Source organism: Rhipicephalus microplus, chromosome 1 (assembly GCF_043290135.1).
Source record: "Rhipicephalus microplus isolate Deutch F79 chromosome 1, USDA_Rmic, whole genome shotgun sequence".
In the NCBI taxonomy this organism is placed as follows: Eukaryota; Metazoa; Arthropoda; class Arachnida; order Ixodida; family Ixodidae; genus Rhipicephalus; species Rhipicephalus microplus.
In genome coordinates, this window is record NC_134700.1 from 207,784,759 (window position 1) to 207,802,978 (window position 18,220).

An 18,220-nucleotide genomic window follows, 5' to 3' on the forward strand; every position below is an offset into this window, starting at 1 on the left:
AATACCACTGATTTGCGGGATGGTTTACATAAGCCAAACGGGTCCTTGTGTGAATATTAGGGCAATGGAACATCTTGAATTGTTAGAGAAAGGAACGGGCTTAAACAGTGTAACTGTAAGCCAATACTGAACAAAATCAAGATTTTGGGCAGAAGCCATGAAAAAATGGCATGTGTAATACTTGAATAATTTCACATTGCAAAGGATGGTGAGACATGTTGCAGTGATAGCTCTGTGGTGTTGAGCAAGAAGGAGGAAGATTTCTTTGAATCTTTTCTGCAATCTTCAATGAATAAAAATGCGAAGATTACATACAGTTAATGTACGTGAGTTTATTGTACTTTGCGTTTTCGTAAAAAGATTATAACATGACCATGTGACCACATGAGTGTATATAATTCAGGCTCGCGTTCACGAATAAACAGTTCGTAGTGTAGCCGCTTTCCTGCCTTCTTCTCCTTTTCCTCTGTTAGTTCATTTTTTTTTGGCTGGGTGTATTTTCTTGATGCAATGCATCAACTAGCCCAACAACGAGGGTTATTAAAAACTGACAATAGTCGAAACTAAAAAGTGCAGGTACAAGATCACTGAATAGAACATGTTACAACAGAGCAAACTATAAATGTATAATAAATACAGAATGCCCGAGCGAAAAACAAAAAAAAAACAAAGAGAAGGCGTGGTTGTAAGTACCGTGAAATAAATTTGAACTACGTTCTGATCGGTGACCTGCACGCGTAGTTCTTATGAAGGGATTTAACCAGAGAACGATTTCGTGCTGCTAATGACAAATGGTCTTTCACAGGACTACTCGAATCTCTACGGCTCGCACCCGATGTACATGTGCATCGAGAAGGACAACAGCGCTCACGCCGTGCTTTTGCTCAACAGCAACGCCATGGGTAAGCACTCATTTATGACCATGAATTGCCTATTTTGCTCTATCCTAATGACAAAGCTTACTACCTCAAATGTAGAAGGCACACCTCATAGCCAATATACTGCATTTCTCAAGAGCATCGTTTAGCTTTGTTAACTTTTCATTTAACGTGGAACATCGTGTATTGTGGAAGGAGACAATTGCCTATTAGTGGCGAAGCGTGCGAAGGTGTCCCACGGCACTGCCACGGCGTGTCTGATGCGTGATGTCGGTGATTTGTGACCACGACCTCCGCGAATGGCGCAAGCAACGCGCCGTTCCGCGTTGCTGAAGCTAGTCGTGGAGGCCATGTTTGTGACACCACATGGCCATATTACAATGTTTTCAAATGTAAGGAGCAGTTCTACTCAACAAGCCCGATGCCTTGAATACCGGCTTGACTTCTAGTTCGTATTGAATATCGTCGCAATGAATAATATGGCCGAAACTACGATACAAGTGCCATACCACAGGTATTATTATTGGTTGTATATTCGGATTTGCAAGGCACAGTAATAAAATTAAGGAGACTTCAGCTACCTGAGTGATGCGAGTAAATAAGTTAAAAACATATTTATGCAATTACTTTTTAGCGACAGTTGAGTCTTTTGAAGGGAAGACAACCTTCACTACACTAACGTGTGGCAACGCAGAGTTTTCTATATTCGTTTATTCCAGCGTAATATATGAGACCTATAATGTTGAAATCCACAGAGATTCAGCTACAACCAACCCCAGCTGTGACGTTCAGGACCACTGGTGGTGTCCTTGATTTTTATTTTTTCATGGGACCCACTCCCGAAGAAGTTGTCAGGCAATACACCGAGGTGAGTGCTCGACCGCGCTTGCACCGTTGTGTCATCCGCCCCTATACACTATTTTGTTGGCATGGCTCTAATCCTGCTGCTGTGAACGATCTGCCCTGCCTTTTACTCTTGTAAACTGCTGCAGAATATGCCCAGTTAACAGACATATTGAAATGGATGCAGAAGTTGACGAATTACACCATAATTTTACGGAATTTAGTGGCTTTCCTCGATTCGTAACAATCCCACGAATCACTATAAGAATCAGAGTATATAGCAAGGCGCCAGGTTTCTTACCGTAAAACGGGGGAAGAAATGAGAGGGCGAAAACCAAACGTTCACAAGCCACCCACAAGGCAGTCGAAGCCCTCTTGCACTTTCTGAGGACTACGGGCCTATGTGAACGCCTTTCACTTTTGCATAGTACCACAGCTGCATTCGCGTCAGCCCATGTGCTGGCAATTTTTTCCCGTTTCCTGTCGTTCCCCTCTTTCTCTCATCTTTATACTCCCCTTTTCTATTCCCCCAGGGTATACGGTAGCGAACGGGGAATGTGCCTGGCTAACCTTCCTGCCTGCTCTATCGTTGTTCTTCATTCCTTCATTTCTTCTAGAAAGAGTGACTGAAGTTGTTTTGTTTTACGAGCCATTTCTATTGCTATATCTTTTTGGTGAGTTTGTTCGATGGGCTCTGTATTGTAGGCAGTGGGCCGTCCGATGATGCCGCCGTATTGGGCACTCGGATTCCACCTGGGCCGCTGGGGTTATCGCACCACCGACTATGTGCGAGACACACAGAAAAAAATGCGTGACATGAACATGCCGCAAGTGAGTTTTCACTCTTTTTTATATTAAACGTCACCGATTTCTTGCGAATGCCGTGCTAGAAATTGATTCGGAAATGCAGATTACGATATAAAATTTTATTACAGAAAACTGCAGCTTACGTTTCTACTTGTGTGTGTATGTGTGTTTGATGGCGAATTTCAATCACTTAGGAATTTGTAAATGTATATTTAATTATTACATGTGCACACGTTTGTGGATTAAATTCAAAAGAGCAATTCATGACGTGCATCGTTTGGTGAATTTACTCATGAGTCGTGCCACTCGGACTCGCTGAGAGTCAGATCGAGCCATGGTTCCGAATCTGAGTTAGTTCGGGTGAGTAGTGAGTACATATTGGTGAGTATGAGTTCAAGTGAGTCCGGTTGAAGAAAACTTCCGTGTGGGCAAGTCCATGTGAGTTTGGCTCTGTAAAGTTTCGGCGAGTCTGAGTACGAGTGAGTTCAATGCGCAAGATACATTTCTTGAACGAGTCTGAGGGAGTTCCGCTTTTTTTTCCGACCTATGGTACTGTCTGCTCATCTTTAGCCTTACTGTCAGTCTTAGCTGTTTCACGTTTATACTCAAGTCTACCCGCAGATATTCTAAAATATTGTCGTTCATAGACCATTTCAATATTCATTGATCAGAGGAGCCAATTACGTACACTCTAAAAAAAGAGCGAGTAAAAAGGGTGTCTTTTTGTCCCACAACAAAAATCGTCATCTATATTGCGTTCCATCCTTGCGCTATCGCTCCGAGCCCGGTACATTCCGGTGACGATCGACATGCCCATTATCAGGGTTACATTGCATTCTTGGTAGGAAAGTGGCCAGCGCCAAGTTTTCAAGAAAGGAAGCGCACGCAAGCCTGATGGCGATTATTGTTGTGGGACCAAAAGACACCCTTTTTACTCGATATTTTTGTAGAGTGTAGGGGGATGCCTTCACCTACTCTTATAGCCTACTATTCCGAAGAAGTTCCTGATAACTATATCTTATCTTGCCATCTCTTTTAAAAAGAGTGACCGTACTGGTTTGCGAGAACTTCCGAAGGTATACTAGATCAACCGATGCCTAGAAGAGCGCCGAATATGTGCGATGTTGGTGTTAAAGAGCATTGACACCATGGTAGAAAAAGCTAAATCTAGGCTAACAGACTATAGAGTCGGTCCACCCAGACTCATTCAGGTACTGATCGAGCCGTGGGTCTGAGTCTTTGTGACTCCAGGTGATTGATTTTTTCGTGAGTGTCCCTCCATCCCGACCATAGCCAAACGTCGGAAACTTTACACTGCACCTCAACAGGTGTACCAATGCTGTAAAACGCCTCAATTAAGGGGAATTAAGGGGCAGCAAAGCAGCCTTGTGGTTATTGCTACTCGTCTATAGTTTTGAAATGCTCCATCTAACTTATGAAACTGCCATGCTCTCATTACCAGGACGTGGCTCACGTGGACAAGGACATTCTGTACAAGCAGCGGTTGTTCACCTTGGACCAGAACAACTTCGCCAAGCTTCCAGACCTCGTTAAGGACTTGCACGGCCGTGGCCAGCGCTTCACCGTCGTCATGGAGCCAGGAGTGGCTGTACTGCGTGGAGAACCCGGTCCTTACGTTCCACTGGAGAGTGGAGAGAGGCTTGGAGTGTTCGTCAACGACACTTGGGGAACGCAGCCAATACAGGGCTTGGTGAGGTGTCCTTTATCACCTTAATCGGTTATCTCACTTGATTCTGTCTCTTATCATATTTCATGCTTGTTATCTTTGCGCTGTGCTCACTGGAAATTGATGCAAAGCTTCGGGCCGAGCACAGGAGTGGGCAGGGCTCCCCATCAGCGGGGCCGATGGTTCATTGAAATGCCTCCCCCCTCCACTTACTAAGTCACTGTATGGGGTAGATTTTTTACTCCCCCCTTCCCCTCTCACTAGGGAGGGCGACCCCCCACTTGCTACACCCATGCGTGCACCTATGGTGCTAAGAACGACTTACACGACAAAACGACTGTGAGCTCGCTTCACCGTGTCTCTGCGGTGCCTAACGTGCCCATGTGGTGGATAAACACGCCCTAGTGGCAAACTCTGTTATGGCGTCATTTGAATTGTTTTCTAGTCATAGACTTAAAAGGGCGCTCTAACACTTTTCATGACCTCGTAGTTTGACTTGTTTTTTCCAGCTGGCTGCCTACACTGAAGGCTTAAGAGATAAGTGCCGCAAGGACGGTGGCAACTGGGGGCACATAGCGAAAGTTTTTCAGCGTAGAAATATCAAAATACAATAGATAAATAATTACCCTCAACTCGAATTTCGCGGGCGCTCCTGACCTTGTTTCCCTCACACTATGATGTCGGAAGGCGGTGCAATGAACTTTACTGAAAGCCCTACCGTACAGGAAGCTCGCATGACATATTGCCCGTAATGCCCAGAACCACGTGTCGATGATAAAAAATAATAAACATGTGCGAAAATAAACATGTGCGAAACGAGCCAGCCGTCACCCCCGGAAAGTCTTTTCAGGCCTGCGCCCAGCAATCTGACGTCAGTTCCGCCCGGTCGATTCTCGGGGAAGCCTCAGCGGCAGCGAGCGCAGCGCGGGCGGCGCGGGTCAGTTCGGCGGCGTGGTGTTGTCGGTGTTTCACGTTTGTTGCTTTCCGTTGTTCTTTTGCGGCAATTTCGTTTCCGTGCGTGATGCTGGAGTGATGCGACAATGCCGAATAAGCGTTGTGTACCCGGATGCACCGGCAACTACAAAACAGGAAAGAAGATACAAGTGTTTTCCTTCCCTAAAGACGCCTACGCTCTCAAACAATGGCTACACGCCATTACTAGGAAGGACTTCGTGCCGACTTCGTGCACTAAGGTAAGAATTTGAGATGCTCCTGTTCTTAGCTTTTCGTTGCTTGTTTGGGTAGAAATCACCTATGATGGGAAATACTTGAGCGTGTGGCCGCCGGGCCTCGCGAAGCGCTGACGCCAGCAGTTGATGAGAATCGCCCAGAAAGGCATGTTCGCAGCAAGGATGGTCAGCTGCGCTTTGTTCACTAACAGTGCCGTGGTGTCGTCCATTCTTGCAAGCTCTCGGTGGAAGCGCTTCGTGGAGTGCAGTGACATCACGCTCCCGTGTTTCCTTTCATGTTGTTTGTACCGCTTAGCGCAGCGCTTTTATTTAGATGCTTGCGAAACGTAGGTAGACTTTGTTTTAGCTACACGGACTGTAAACGCGGTCATGCAAATGGGAGCACATTTTTTTCTTTTGAGAAGTGGCGTCTCAGACGTTCTTGAAACGTTTGTGCAGGTGTGCGTGGATCATTTCGACGCTTCATGCGTCGAGAAGACGACATCGTAGACGGATCCAAGGACAGGGAGAGTTATTGAAGTTGCACTCCCAGTACCACGGTTGCGTCCTGGATCCGTCCCAACGGTATTTCCCGGCTGTCCGTCCTACCTATCAGTACGAGACCAGAGCACGAGAGAAACCCTTGACGCCAAGAGGAGCTGACAAGAAGCCTCCCAACTCGCCCGTGCTGCAGAAGAGTCGCTGGCGTCATATGAAGCGGAGCAAGAACGAGACTGGTTTTCGTCCCTCGAAGAACTAAGGGCTCGCCTGCAAGGGGCGTCAGTGTCTCCGAAGTGGACTGTGATTCATAAAGAAGAGTGCTCCATGTTTTTGAACATTATCGACTTTCGTGAACCTTGTTTGAATGCGTCATCGACCGTGTTTGCAAACCTTGAAGTCTTTGCCTGCTATCAAGGTTCACCAATCAAGAACCTTGGCAGCGCTGTTGTACCAGACTCAGTTCAAAAAGTAAGTTCCTTGATGGAAATTTTGAACAACCTGTCGATGCTGTCTGAGGAGCGCTGCACTTGTCGCCACCTGGCTCAAGCAATACATTCCCTCCTGGACAAATTGGAAGCCAGCATTGATGAAGGCAAGAAAGAGACGGTGAACTTTATGAAGGAGCAGCTACTACTCCTTTCTGCAGAGCGCATTCAGTATAGCGCACAGGTGGTGGTCTTTGCATGCATATTGCGTACAATATCACCACATGCCTACAAGTTCCTGAGAAGCACAGGTACACTAACTTTGCCCCACCCAAGCACTATTAGAAATGTGTGCTCGTCTATTCAAATGTGCCCACAAGTTGATTCTTCTGACGACACTTTTCTTCAGTATGTGTCTCAGAGATTCAAACATCTGCAGCCACATGAACACACTGTGACGCTGATGCTTGACGAGATTCATATCAAACCTTGTTTAGATTACAAAGGTGGGAACATATGTGGTGCAGCAGTTAACTCCAACGAAGCGGCCACATCGGTGCACGTGTTTATGATACAAAGTTTGCTGAACGCATTCAAGGAGGTGGCGCACATTCTTCCGGTAAAAACCTTACAGGGTGAAGATCTTCATTGCATGCTGAAGAAGGTGATCTTGAGCTTAGAAGAAATTGGATACAGGGTCATAGCCGTTGTCTGTGACAATAACTCGCTGAACAGGAAGGCAATGAAGATGTTTCTGCCACAACCAAAGCTAAGCCCTGTTTACCCGCATCCGGCAGACCCAGATCGGCCGTTATTTTACGTGGTGGATGCTGTACATCTATTTAAATGCATAAGAAATAACTGGCTCAACCAAAAAAATGCTGGAACTTGCTTTTTCTACCCACGCTTCAAGCTTTCGAACAATGAAGTTCATCCCGAATGCAAGATGACTGCTTCATTTAAGCATTTGAGAAATTTGCATAAAGAGGAGTCACACCTGCTTCTGAAGTCTGGGTATGGCTTGACGTCAAAAGCTCTAAATCCAAGCAGCTTTGAACGACAGGACGTCAAACTCGTACTGCAGGTTTTTATTCCGCACGTAGCCGAAGCCCTGGCCGCTCGCAAGGGTCATACTGATTTTCAACATGCTACAGCAACTGCTGAGTTCATCAAAATAATTCTTCGTTGGCGGAGCATTGTCAATGTAAAGACACCTAGTAAGGGCTTCCATCACCGTAATGTTTACGAAGAGCCCATGTCAAACCACACAGATGACCCAAAGGCAAGCTTTCTAAGCGCTTTTATCACATGGCTCGATGTGTGGGAATTTTATAGACACGACACCGGAGTACTTACCCAGGAGACATTGAGTGCCTTGAGGCTCTCTGCTCAATTTCTTTTGGCGTTGGTGAAGTACTTCGTTAGTGAGCTTCACTTTAAGTACATTCTGCTAGGGAAAGTCCAGACGGATCCCCTCGAGAGTCGCTTTGGACAGTACAGGCAAATGGCTGGTGGGCAGTATCACATATCTGTTCGCCAGCTTTGCGAAACCGAGGGAAGGATTCGCCTTCAAAATGCCCTTCCAAGGATGAGCAACGATGATCTCAGAGGCATCGAAGAGACGGACAGTGCCAGGGATGCGGGCACTTCTTTTAGTGTTCATGTTAGCGATGCTGACCTTGATGAGCTCGGAGCACAAATGCCGGTGATTGGTTATGTTGGTGGGTATTGTGCACACGCTGCAATGAAAGTTCTCAAGTGTGAAAGCTGCCAGAGGCAGTTGGTCGTTACCGGAAATACGGCCGAAACAGGAGAGGACACCCATTCTTTAATCGCACAACTGGATAGGGGTGGCCTCAAATTTCCTTCTGCTCTTGTAATCGCAGTAGTTATGTACACGGAGGTTGTAGTTAGAAAGCTCATGACGGAAAGTACCTATACCCAGTTTCTCCATGGGCCGAACCAAAAGAATGTCGTTCGGCAACTTACACTGGACTCTCTGCCAAGGCTTGAGGACATAGATACGTGTGAAAACGGGCACACCTACGAGCTCCTCATCACATTGGTTGAAAACTGTGCAGCAAATATAATGCTCAACAGCTTGTTCAAGCAAAGGAACGATTTTTTACTCATTGAAAAAGATCAGAAGGCGAAAAATAGAAAGGCCCGAATTTTTCTTGGAAAGTAATTTTCCAAGCGTCGCGTCTTTCTCTTCACATTTATTCTTGTCAAACTGCACTGAGTGTATTTGATTGCATAGTCATGACTTGATTTCCTTGGCATACTTCTGCCTTATGTAAAATGAGCCTTGTTTCCAGTATTGTATCTCTTTATAAGTTGTTAGCTTTTAAAAGTGCTGTACTCTTTTATCGTTTTTTTAACTCGAACTGCCTCGGTGCCTACTGTAGCAGCTGTACAGTCCGTTTTGGTACCTGAGCTGTGTACACTTTCCTTGTGCACTCTGTGTACAGACATGTTGTGCACTGTGATTTGTTTTTTCTTAGATTTTTGTTTGATTTTTTTCCCTAGGACATGCACCTACCTGTGGCAGTACAATTACTTTTCTTTGTCATTTATCATGCTGTACACAATTTAGTCACCAGTGTTCTTATGTATTGTATTTTTTTGCAAGTGTTTGAACCTGATGCCTTGTGTTGCTACTGCTACTATGATAAACGAATGGTATGTTTTCCTCTAACCTACAATTTAAATGAAAGTGTGCTTTTTATGTTCCAAAGCTCGGGGATGTTTTTGCTGTTACAATCTGTTTTGTTTTCTCAGTTTTATGGGGCAAGATATTGTGTTTTGTACTTTTGGCATATTTTCAGCATTAAGGGCAACATCTTGTGTTGCCTGTCGTCTGCCTGGACCGAGAACAATGCGCACTGTGATATTTGTACAGACGGCGTCTGGCTGTGATAAATAAATATGCATTATTCCATTCACGATATTAATTATTTCTTCATACCTTGATAAGTTCCCCCGCCGCGGTGGCTCAGTGGCTAAGGCGTTGCGCTGCTGAGCACTAGGGCGCGGTTTCGATACCCGGCTGCGGCGGCCGCATTTCTGATGGAGGCGAAAAGCAAAAACGCCCGTGTGTACGAGATTTCGGCACACAATAAAGATTTCCAGGTAGTCAAACTTAATCCTGAGCCCTCCCCTACGGCGTGCTTCATCGCCTGCATTGCGTCGGCGCGTTAAACCATACAATCAATCGATACCTTGATAAATCGTGCGGACATGGTGTCAAGGAACCTCGCCTGAGTCGGTAGGCGTGAAGGGCGCGCGCGGCAAGCGCTCGCGGCTGGCGCAGCCACCCAGCGAAGGGCGGCCGGCGCGATGTGGCGTCGTCGACGTAGCTTTACTGATTTTTGTAGCTTTGTAGCTTTACTGATTTTTTTTTGCGATTGCGTCTATATGTCAACGCTCTTACAGTTTTTTTATTTTAGTTTCTTTAAACAACGGCGCCTGGAGCGTTCCTGGCGCGTTTCGTCCAAAACCATGGCGTGCGGCGCAATCTTTGACCAGCTTTGCAGTTTTCAAGCTGAGAAATTCGGATAACATTATTCCCCTCAGCTTTGAGTGAAAAATCATGCTAACGAAAAAAAAATCTAATAGTGATTCCTATTTTGATGCAACACCGCGATTACATTTAACGTTGCATTTATCCAATGATATGGTGGCATCCTTCCGGCATCATTTCCGCTTGCAATAATTTTAACAAGCGCCACTACGAGTTATGCGGTCAGCACCGATGTTTTCAAGCGTTAGAGGGCCCCTTTGAATGTACATATGGTAGGTTGTGTGTGCACAAAGAGCATTTAGGGAGTCCTCACGCTTTATTATTTAATAATCACTGTCGCAGCTCAAGAAACAGTGCAGGAATGCTTGCCGTGATTCTTCTCCACTTAGAATAAAAAGCCACAGTTACGCCGTAGGGGCAAAGCTACAAATACGGTAGCAACGAACTGAAAATTTGTATAAAGTAAGACTAACAGCTAACTCCGTTACAGCATTCGACGTGGCATAACTCAGCACAACGCTGGCGTAAGAAAACGCTGCCGCTGCAGCAAGCGAAGCGACCTTTGGGCTACCAATCGCTTCAACAGAAACTGTACGGCGAGAACACATTACATACAGAGATACGAGCCGTCTGCTTATCCCTGTCAAGATAGGCCACACGATATTACGCCCCGACGCTCAATGTACGCAGTTCCTGCCGGGTCCGCGCAACTACAGCTCAGGCGCCCACTATGTGCGTTTTCTGCGTCGGGACAAGGCTGATGCGCTTCCTATCCGCTTGAGTCGTGGCCATCGAGTGCCCTTTCATGTTTTCGCTTGCACGTCAAACATACGACACGCGGGGATACCTTATCAAGATTGGACTTTATACAAAACCTCACAGCGACTCCGACAGCAAAAATGCGCCATGAGTATCAATATAAATGGCGCCGCAATAATACTGGCACAAGAACTGCGCCGCTGAAAATATGATCAAACACCACCAGCATTTCAGATAGACGTTCTAACATTTGACAACACCAGCGGCACAGTTTTGCGATATTTTAAACAGCTTTTCTGTAATTATCGTTTTCACAACATCACCCCTGTTCTACTTTTTTTACTCGCAGGGTTGGCCAGGTAATATGATGTTTCCAGACTTCGGGAATCCTGTGACTCAAGCATGGTGGTCGGAGCAACTACGTGAATTTCACCAAATCGTGCCTTTCGATGGTCTCTGGATTGTAAGAATACCCACCTGCTATTCCACGAATGTAACACAAAGTTTCTTGTAAGGATTTGCACCACTTTTCTCAGCAAGGTCAGAAAACGCTGCTGATGGTTATATTCCAGGCTCCTGAGAATACGCCAGCCATACATTATAGCCCAGCACGCGGCCAGGAATTCACAATTAATTTTCCGTCAGGTAGAAATTGCTCCCCTATTTTTGTACCAATGAGGCCTTACACCCTAATGACCATGCCACACGCCGAAATTCACAGCCATTGCCTGATTAAGCATCGGGAGCTACATAGTTACCAAAGCCGCCACGGGAGGACGCTGTGCACACAAGCTCGCAATCGCACTGAATGTAAACCACACGTTTGAAAAAAAAACAGAAAAAAAGTGCTCAAGGTGATAATTAATGCGTGACGTAACTTCTTTCCTTCTGCCAACCTTCTTTGCCTGGCTCCGCGCGCTCGTCGGGACGAGAGAATAGAGGGAGTAATTGCAGCGTGCGGCAAATCTGTACTTGATGGATTGTAAAACTTCTTGCAGTGGTCGATTCGTGAGGCAATAAACTTCTTTTGTGAGACAAATCGATGGTTAATTGGAAATGTGTTACATGCATTTTAAAGCGAATGGTATGCTCTTGTTACCATGACAGCTTTTTGAATGTATCGGAATAACGCCGTAGGTCGGGATCAACTTGAAAGTTGATATTTCGTCTCCGCACGCATAAAGACAAGAGTTAGCGCCAGTTTAGAGATATACATTTTGAGATGTTCTGTATCAGTAACTGTCGCTTCTGGTAAACTGAGAGCTGAATGATTAGCAAGCATACGTTCGCCTACATGCTACTCTATAGGAAGAAGGGAGGACGGAGAAAAGGCCTTAGAAGAATGTGGGCAGCACATTTCACAGAGAGAGAGAGAGAAACATAAAAGACAGGTATGAAATACGTAGGTCAGTCAGAAGCTTGAAAGCTTAGGTGACCTGATAGGACGTGATTAAAAAAAGGTTGCACAGCGCTACCTACGGTTTTCTTTTTCTTACTTTTTTGTGTAGTAAACTTCAGCATAAAGTCAAGGCATTGTCCTGTATTTTTTGTCCTGTCATCGTTCGCCGGCACAGTGAAGCTTCCTCTTCGGGTCATCTCTTCTTTTAAGAAATGTGTTCAGTGCAAAACAGAAAATGATCACCTTGATTAAAAAAAACCTTTTTTTTGTCCCCCAGGAAGCTGGAGGAATTAGTTATAGCATTTTGTTTTTGTTTTCGCAGACTGGTAATGAGCCGTCTAACTACGCCAATGGTTCGGTCAACGGATGTCTCCAGGACAATCTCAATCAACCACCATACAAACCAAGTAAGGGAACTGTACTCTTACTTCTTTTACCATAAGAAAGAAGACATGACAATACTCAATAATGGCTGGAGCTATGCCTTTTAAGAAGTTTCCTTAGTCTCTTCACAGCCCCATTTGGCAAAAGAAAATGGCAGCATATCCACGGAGTGAATGATGGATAGTGGGGCGAAGAATCCGTCCGTCCATTTGTTCTTGCTTCCGTCCATCCATGCATGTGTCTATGTGGCCGCCCGTGCATCCATCCGCCCGTCCGTGCGTGCATCTGTTCGTGCATCCGAACGTTCATCTGTGCATCCGTTCCTGCTTTCGTCCATGCATCCGCTCCTGCGTCCGTCCATGTGTCCATCCGTCCGTGCAGCCATCCGTGCATCCATCCATGCACCTGTCTGTGTGTCCGTTCGTCCACTTATTCAACACTCCAAGTACCACCATCTCGCATCTTTTCATCATATATTCCTCATATAGAAGCACCACCATCCAGCGGACTTTCCAAGGACTGAACGAGGGGAGGCACATGCACACTTTTTTACGGCTTGCGCTTCGTGTCTACTTCGCACCTTTAAACACCTCGAGTTCATGGTATATACTAGTTCACTGTATTCATGGCACTGCGGCCCAACGCTCGCTAAACCTTGCTAAAACCTAGGAGGTTACGCCCAGCGAGTATAACCTAGCAACCTTTTCTTGTCTTCTGTGCATTGTTGAACAATAAAAAATTCGCAGCGTGCGCGTTAACTAAAAGCCGAATTCTGTCTCTCATCCCCCCTTAGCAGCCATTGGCATGTACATTGAGCACTATCTTTTATTGTTCAACAACGCGCAGAAGAAATCTCTCACCGGCACCACTTTGGAAGTCAAAATGTTATACTTGTTACACACTACTGCGACGGCTACGAGGGATGAACGGATGCCGCTATAAGGAGCTTCGCCCCTAAAAGTATAGTGTACCACTCTCCATTTGTATGCAGGCAAAATCAGGCAAAATCCTATTTTGCCTGAAAAAATTCAGGCAAAATCCTACCACAACGAAACGCCAAGATGAATGTCCTCAATTTCGAAATTCAATAGTTTCAGTTGCTCGCGGTTTTTAGGGGCGAAGCTTCTTATAGCGGTATCCATTCGTCCCTCGTAGTCGTAGTGCGTAACAATTGTGACATTTTGACCTACAAGGTGGTGCCGGTGGGAGATTTCTTCTGTGCGTTGTTGAACAATAAAAAATAGAGCTCAATGTACATGTCAATGGCTGCTAATGGGGAATGAGAGACAGGAGCATTCGGCGTTTAGTTAACGCACACGCTGCGATCCCCATTAGCAGCCATTGACTAGTACATTGAGCACTATCTGACAAAAAAGGTTGCTACGTTATACTCGTTGGGTGTAACCTCCTTAGTTTTATTTATTTTTTATTTATTTATTTATTAATACTGTAACCCTCACTTGAGGGTCATTACAGGGAGGAATATAAGCACAAAACAAAAACAATACACAACGACAAAACAGACATCACGTTTCATGTTGCCGGTAGTACAATTCTAGCGAACACTCAAACGCTTTGACATTTGCGCTAGTAACAGCGTACTCTGGAAGTCCATTCTACACTTCTATACTATACGGAAAAAAAATTTTTAGAGCCATCCAGACGCGCCCAAAAAGGCCTTATTGGTTGACTATGGTTCAACCGAGCTCCTCGTTTGGGTGCAGGTTGTATGTATGTGTCTTTATTTATTTTCATTTCGCCTCTTATAATTTGAAACAGGAGTTTTAACCTTTGCTTTTCGCGGCGCACTTGCAGGGGTTCTAGCGCACATGATTTCAACAAATTTGTGACGGATTCTGTCCTCCGGTACCGCGAGCAAATGAGGCGCACTGCTAGCCTTTGAAATTTTTCTATTTTATCTCTCAGTGACTGCTGATGAGGACTCCATACAGAAGACGCATACTCCAAAATAGGGCGAACAAATGTCTTATATGAAAGTAATTTGACATCTCTAGGGGCATGTTCGAGTTTTTTCCTCATGTAAAACAACTTCCTGTAGGCCTTTGAACACACCTCCTCTACATGAGTGTGCCACCCGAAATCGCTGGTAATAGTCACCCCCAGGTATTGAAAGCTTTGTGTTCTGGTGAGAAGGCTATTTCCGATTTTATAATCATATGCGACTACGGATTTTTTTCTTGGTTATATGGGTGAACGTAGTCTTTGAAAAGTTAATTTCCATCCCCCACTGGGCGCACCTATTATGCAAGGCTTGCCGACAGTGATTAATTTTGATTTGGTCGTTTGCGTTAGTTACAGGAGCGTAAATTAAACAATCGTCTGCAAAAAGTTTGATTTTAACCGGGCTTTCGACAACTGCGAAAATATCATTTATAAAAATTAAAAACAACAAAGGACCCAGCACAGACCCCTGTGGGACACCAGACAGTACTTTCAATGAACTAGATGTGCAATCATCTACACGTACTTTTTGCTGACGGTTCTCTAGTGACGGTTTCTTGATTCTAGTGCTCTAGTTCTCTATTCTAGTGCTTTTCTTGATTCTAGTGCTCTAGACTCTAGTTCTAGTGACGGTTTTGTTGATGGTTAGAAAGGTTAGCGAGTGTTGAGCCGCAGTGTCTTGAATACAATGAACTAGTATATACCATGAACTCGAGGTGGTTAAAGGTAGGAAGTAAATACAAAGCGCAAGCCGTAAGAAAATAAAAGCCGAATTTTCCTGTCTCTCATTTCCCATTAGCAGCGATTGGCATGCACATTGAGCACTATCTGACTGAAAAAGGTTGCTACTTTATACTCGCTGGGCATAACCTCCTTGGTTTTAGAAAGGTTTAGCGAGCGTTGGGCCGCAGTGCCATGAATACAGTGAACTAGTATATACCATGAACTCGAGGTGGTTAAAGGTGGGAAGTAGACACGAAGCGCAAGCCGTAAGAAAGTGTGCCTGTGCCACCTCTCGTTTAGTACTTGAAATGTCCACTGGATGGCGGTGCTTTCATATGAGGAATATATGATGAAAAGTTGCGAGATGGTGGTACTTGGAGTGTTGAGTAGATGGACAAACGGACACACAGATAGATGCATGAACGGACGCACGAATGGCTGCACGAACGGACGAACGCATGGATGAACGCAGGGGCGGATGCATGGACGAACGCAGGGATGGACACACGGATGGACGTGCGGACGCACGAACAGATGCACGCACGGACGGGTGGATGGACGCATGGATGGTCACACAGACAGACACATGGACGGACAAAAGCAAGAACGAATGGTCGGACAGATGTTTCGCCCCGCTCCCCATCAATTATCCCGTGGATATGCTGTCCTTTTTACATGCGGAGCTTGTTATACTAGGGGATAGTCATACGCAGTCGCCGTCCGCAGCCTTCCCTCCTCCTCCGCCAACCGTCTGTGCATTCCTTCCTCCTCTCAACACAGCGCTCGCTGCGCTCGCTTAGAAGTCCACGAGCCACCGCCGCAAAGAACGCCACCAAAATGCCAAGCATGCTGTGTCGTCTGTCAAGAAGGACACGTGACTAACAGTTCAATATGCCAGTACCGCTTCGCCTAAAAGCCTTAACCGCTTAACGCAGCACAAGCAGAGAAGATGCTACGAACCGAGTCTCCAGTGGCGCAGCCAACCTCGAATGACGATAGCCCGCCTGCCTTGGACGAATGTAACTACCCCAATCTCGTGACATTACAAACCCCGACGAAACGGGACAGCCGATCGAAGTCACAATCTCGTCAGGGTCGAGAAACCTCCAACTCAAGGTCTAAATCAAGAACCCGATCATCAAGTCACATTCGGCATGCCAATTTATGAAAAGCATCATCAAGCAACCCTAGTGTGGCCCGCGCGCAAAGCCAAGCGTCTCCACTTTCATCACCTCCCCCGCAGCCATCGAAATCGTGCGCCTCGACGCATGGCCCACTCGTCACGGAAGGAGAGAAAGAGAGAACATAAGAAGAAAGGCAGGGAGGTTAACCAGGGCTGAGCCCCGGTAGGCTACCCTGCACTCGGGAAGGGGAGAGAGGGAAGGAAATTATAGAGAAAAAACTTACGCAAACAATCAATGCGTTGAAATCTCAAATGGCGATGCAACAAGCTCACATAGAAACACTGCTTGTGCGGAACCCCTCTCTAGAAAGCAGACTGGGAAAGGCCAGCCAGTCAATGCATAATTCAACTCCACAGCCCCAACCAGCCGCAGCAGCCAACCGTAAAGCAACGACTTCCACGGAAACGCTGCAATTTGAAGAGAAAACGACGGCAAGAATCATTCAAACGGTCAACGCATTCGTTGCCGAAGCCCTCCGCACGACAGTACATACCACGGTTGCCGACGCCGTATGCGCTGCTGTAACAGTGGCCTTCGCAACCGTAGACTCATGCCTAACGAACATAGAGGCATGATTCTCAAGCACGGAAGCCACCGTAAACCACGCCGTAGCCGGATTAGAAGCACTCAAACTGCAACAGACACCAGTTTTGAAGTAATTGAACAAAGCATGGCTGTAGCACCAGCTATCATATTCAACAGAATGTCCTCCCACTCTTCCACCCAGCACAGCAAACCCACGACGCCCTCAAGTAATGGTCCAGATGTGTCATCATGACCAGCACCCACTTGACTATATGGCAGTGGAACTGCAGGGGCTTCCGTAAAAAGAGAGCCCACCTGCAGTCACTCGTACGAGAAACACAACTGCCAAATTGCCAAACGCCTCCAGACGTCATCGCACTACAGGAAACAACAGCCGATATCTCACTCCCGGTTTGCATTGCTTTCCAACAATTCACTGACCTGCACAACCAAGAAGCCCCAAGTACAGGTACTCTCGTCCACAAGAGACTCACGGCAAAACAACGCGACTTATAATTCCCGGACATTCCACACACGGCCGTAGAAATTCTTCCCCTAAAATGCTCGCGTCAGTCAGTCTTTATCAACGTACATTGCGCACCCCTGGAACGCGCCGGCGACTTAAACCTGCTCTTCCAGAAAACCACATGGCTATCTCGAGGCGCACAACTGCTTATACTGGGAGATTTCAACGTCAGGCACCATGACTGGGGCTACCTGCAGGCAAACAAACGAGGCAAGAAGTTATGGCAACTCAGTCAGGACCTCCGCCTCACTCTACTAAATGACCTGCAGCAGTCACCGACCCGCATAGGAAACAACGTGTGTAGGGACACGTCACCCGATCTCGCATACTGCAAGAATATTGCGCAGGCCAGACGGGAGAACACCTGTAAACTCGCTGGTAGTGACCACTACATGATTTCCATCTAGATACAGACGTCCACTGCCAACAGAGTACACAAAGCACTCGCTCGAATTACGGAGTGGCCCAAATTTAGAGACGTCCGCGAAAGTGAAGCACCGGAACGCATAACAAACTTCAAGGAATGGACAGGCTCACTAAACGACCACGTGCGATGCACAACGCGCGAAAGTAAAGCAGCAGAGAAAATGCCTGCCACAGACTCTCATCTTCTCGACATGTGGGATGCACACGCAAGCCTGCTGCGCAGATGGCAGAAGCAACGCTACAACAAGAAACTGTGTCGCCGCATACAGACCCTCTCTGAAGAAAACGAGCGACACAGTACCTGCCTAGCCCGCCAGCAATGGGGCCAACTGTGCAGTGGACTCAGTGGACAGCTAGGCAACAAGAAGACGTGGCACTTGTTACGCCACTTACAGGATCCCGACACTCGAAAACAGCCGCACGGCACAGACTTAAGTGATTTGTCCACCAACTCCCCGGATCAGACGAAGATCTACTAAACGACCTGGCAGACATATTC

The 18,220-nt window shown here is 46.3% G+C and overlaps 1 protein-coding gene across 1 annotated transcript in view; it reads left to right on the plus strand.

Annotated features, from left to right (window-relative positions):
• The window catches only part of LOC119159756 (lysosomal alpha-glucosidase), an 88,357-nt gene that overhangs the window by 48,630 nt on the left and 21,507 nt on the right, over nucleotides 1-18,220 (plus strand). Inside the window, exons 7-12 of the mRNA XM_037412606.2 lie at nucleotides 806-902; nucleotides 1,634-1,746; nucleotides 2,427-2,552; nucleotides 3,991-4,239; nucleotides 10,942-11,055; nucleotides 12,314-12,398. Coding sequence (XP_037268503.2) covers nucleotides 806-902; nucleotides 1,634-1,746; nucleotides 2,427-2,552; nucleotides 3,991-4,239; nucleotides 10,942-11,055; nucleotides 12,314-12,398 — 784 coding nt within the window. The remainder of the gene's footprint in view (nucleotides 1-805; nucleotides 903-1,633; nucleotides 1,747-2,426; nucleotides 2,553-3,990; nucleotides 4,240-10,941; nucleotides 11,056-12,313; nucleotides 12,399-18,220) is intronic.